This window comes from Nothoprocta perdicaria, unplaced genomic scaffold (assembly GCF_003342845.1).
Source record: "Nothoprocta perdicaria isolate Ctin4 unplaced genomic scaffold, notPer1 scaffold_97, whole genome shotgun sequence".
Classification (NCBI taxonomy): Eukaryota; Metazoa; Chordata; class Aves; order Tinamiformes; family Tinamidae; genus Nothoprocta; species Nothoprocta perdicaria.
The window spans coordinates 2,544,367-2,547,293 of NW_020456276.1; the positions used below are offsets into that span (position 1 = coordinate 2,544,367).

The following is a 2,927-nucleotide window of genomic DNA, read 5'->3' on the forward strand; positions in this document are numbered from 1 at the left end:
CTTTTTATTTCTTGAATAACTAGTAAGAACTGGAAAAAGAAAACTATTTCCTTTCTACAGGGTGTATATATGTGGAATAGGGGGCACAAAAACTCCCGTGTCTTGACTGAATAGCAAAGTTTACTTTTTAAAGCCTTTTATTTAAGGACTCTTTCTGTGTTATGAAGAGAGGTCAMCTTAATCCTTGGTGTAGCTGTGACACAGTTACCCTGGGGAGAGCACCCGGCCTCAGCAGAAGCTCAGCAGGGACTGCTCTACGGTGTGGGGGGCAGTGCACAAGTTTGAACCCGAGTCTTAGGCAGTATTGAACGTTGTTGCAGTGTGATATTTCCACTCATGCATTTACTGGTTCTATGAACCACGGAGAATTAAACTTGTTAACCTCCTTCGTGGTGCCTGCCTCCTTCCTTTCCCGGTGTTTTCCGGACAACTCCGCGTGCCGTTGTCAGCAGCCSCTTCCTGCTGCCTGGCTCGTGGGAGCCGCAGCGGAGCGGCCCGACCCTTGTGGCATGGCTGAGACAGATCCTCAGCTGGCCTCTCCCTCCTGGCAGTCACACAAGGCCCACTACACACTCACTACTGCCTTGCTTTCTCCCGGGAGAAAGAAGCTGTTTGCAGCTCAGCAAKACTGGGAAAAGAGTAACAAGTTTAATGTACAAAAAGACACTTGTGTACCCAGACACCACTGCCCCTGCGGCTGCAGGAAGCATTGTCCTGGCGCGTGAAAACGCTGAAGACCTCGACATTCTGTCCCTCCCCTGGGGAGCAGGAGCTGGACCTGAGGCCCAGGCCTGGCGGCTCCTGCTCCCGTGTGGCATGGGGAAGCTCCGCCAGGATTGCTGAAATGAGAGTCTCTGCAGAATGTTCACGGCCTCCGTGCCGCAACTGCAGCCCCGCTGCAGAGCCACACTGGCCTTCAGCCCCAGCACTCCGACCTAGCAGCCAAGAGTAGCGATGGCCACGTTTTGGAACCCAAAAACAAGTCCCGTCCGTAGAACAGAGCTGAACTGAGGCAGCTTCAGCATCAAGGTTTGTTGTCCTGTAGGTCCTTGGAGAACAGTCTAGGTAGGAACAGGAGAGGCTGGCGGGGCCTGAAGCTCACAGCTCTGCTGCAGCTCTCGAGGTTACAGTGCCCAGCCGGGCACTCGTTTTATCTTCTGCCTTCGAGACGCTTCAGTGGAAGATGATTTTCTTGTATTTGGAGTTGGGRATCTGTCCCCGTGACTTGAGCCTCCGCACGGCCTCGCGCATGTGCTTGGGCTGCAGAGGTGGCAGCTCTCCCCACTTCTCACACACGTCCAGGGCTAAACGAGAAACCGGAGCTGGTGTGAGCAGGACAGCTGAGCTGGGCCAGCCTCCCCCCGCAGGACCATCCTGAGCTTGGTGGGAGCTCACTGCATGCACAGCTGCAGGAAGGTACCGATTCCAATGGACCTGCAGGCCAGTTCCCYTCCCAGCACGCAGGGAGGCCTCATTTCCACCTCCTGCCAAGGATGTGAGGCAGTTCAGGCGAGCAGTGAAACTGCCCATCCAACCTGGCCCCGGTGCCACGGGGAGCTCAGCAGGGAACCCACCAGCCTCCACCAGCCTGGATGAGATAATCCCGGCCTGCAGAGACCRTGAGTTGTGCACAAGTCCGCACTGGTTTGAACTGGATCAGGCTTCTCCAGGATATCCCACAACAGAGCTCAGCTTAGTGCTTAGAGTGTAAGTCTTACAGGTGAGAGGCSTAAAAGGCCCTTCCAAGCTGAATTTGTTCTCCCCAGCATTATTAGCAAAAGATCTTGCCTGTCCTGCTGGGATTCGTGTGGCAAGAAGGTTATCGTCATGTGAGGAGATAAAGGCAGGAGCCCCAGCCTCTGCTTTAGTGGCACACAGGCAGTAATATTAATGTGATAATTATTAACACGATTAAAGTCTGAGAAGCTCTTGCAGGACAGTCTGTTAGGCAGCAGTACTGGACTGGCAACAAGCACAATTCTCAGTCTTGTTTCATAACCTTCTACTTGATTTTGGCTATAATTTACTGTTGGATTTCTAACTTTGCCGACCCCTTCCACCACCACCTTCCTCCCCTTACCTTCCTCCACCACCTCTCCAACGAAGACCTTGGAGATGCCGGACATGGCGATAACCACGTTCTGAGACACCGAGGTGCCAGTGATCGACTGGATCAGCTTGACAAGCAGAGAGGAGACACTTGAACGTGCAGCACGAGCAAAATGACTTGGACGTGTTGCCCCACGTCCCCTATACACAGAGATCTCCCTCCGAACCGCACAAACGCTGCTGATTCAGCGGCCTGGGACCCAAGCAGGGGAGCTGAGGGGAGGACGAGGGTCTTGGCCGCGACAAGCAGGGACCTGTGGCCTGTGCGTGCGGCAGAGCCGGCTCCCGCAGCCCGGCCGCCTGTGCCCGTCGCTCTCCCCGCACTAAGGCCCTTGCAAAGCCCTACCCGCTTGATGGCGGCCTTGGGGAAGGCGGAGCGGCGGTACATCTCGTAGCGATTCAGCTGCTCTTCGGAGAAGGACGACACCAGTATCCTGAGGTGCGGAAAAGGGAGGAAAAGGGGAGGAAAAAAAAAAAAAGCATGAGATTCCCCCATCTCCTGACACTGTCCTGTAAAAATCTCTTGTACAGGGGAGAGCCAGGCAGGGAAAWGCTGCTCCAGAGGCGGTGGGATTTGCAAGGCAGGCGGCCGGGCGCCTCGCTGGGAGCCGGCTGTGCCGCGGGCAGCCCGGCACTCACTGCATCTTCTGGATCTCGTCCTCGTCCACCTTGTGCTTCTTCTCCTTCCGCTCCTTCAGCTCCAGCTTCACCTTCTTGGCCGCGGGCTGCAGGGCCGGGTCCTCGGCGTCGCCCGCCTCGCCCTCGGCGCCGCGCACCTGCGGAGGAGCGGGGCTGTGTCCGCCGGCCCGCGCGGCCCC

The 2,927-nt window shown here is 56.4% G+C and overlaps 1 protein-coding gene across 1 annotated transcript in view; it reads right to left on the bottom strand.

Moving 5' to 3' along the window:
* Nucleotides 1-743: 743 nt before the first annotated feature.
* TAF11 (TATA-box binding protein associated factor 11) overlaps nt 744-2,927 on the bottom strand; it is a 13,238-nt gene continuing 11,054 nt past the window's right edge. Inside the window, exons 2-5 of the mRNA XM_026053098.1 lie at nt 2,749-2,885; nt 2,456-2,543; nt 2,081-2,177; nt 744-1,304 (exon numbers count right to left, since the gene is read on the bottom strand). Of these exons, the coding sequence (XP_025908883.1) occupies nt 1,174-1,304; nt 2,081-2,177; nt 2,456-2,543; nt 2,749-2,885 (453 nt within the window). The 3' untranslated portion in view covers nt 744-1,173. The remainder of the gene's footprint in view (nt 1,305-2,080; nt 2,178-2,455; nt 2,544-2,748; nt 2,886-2,927) is intronic.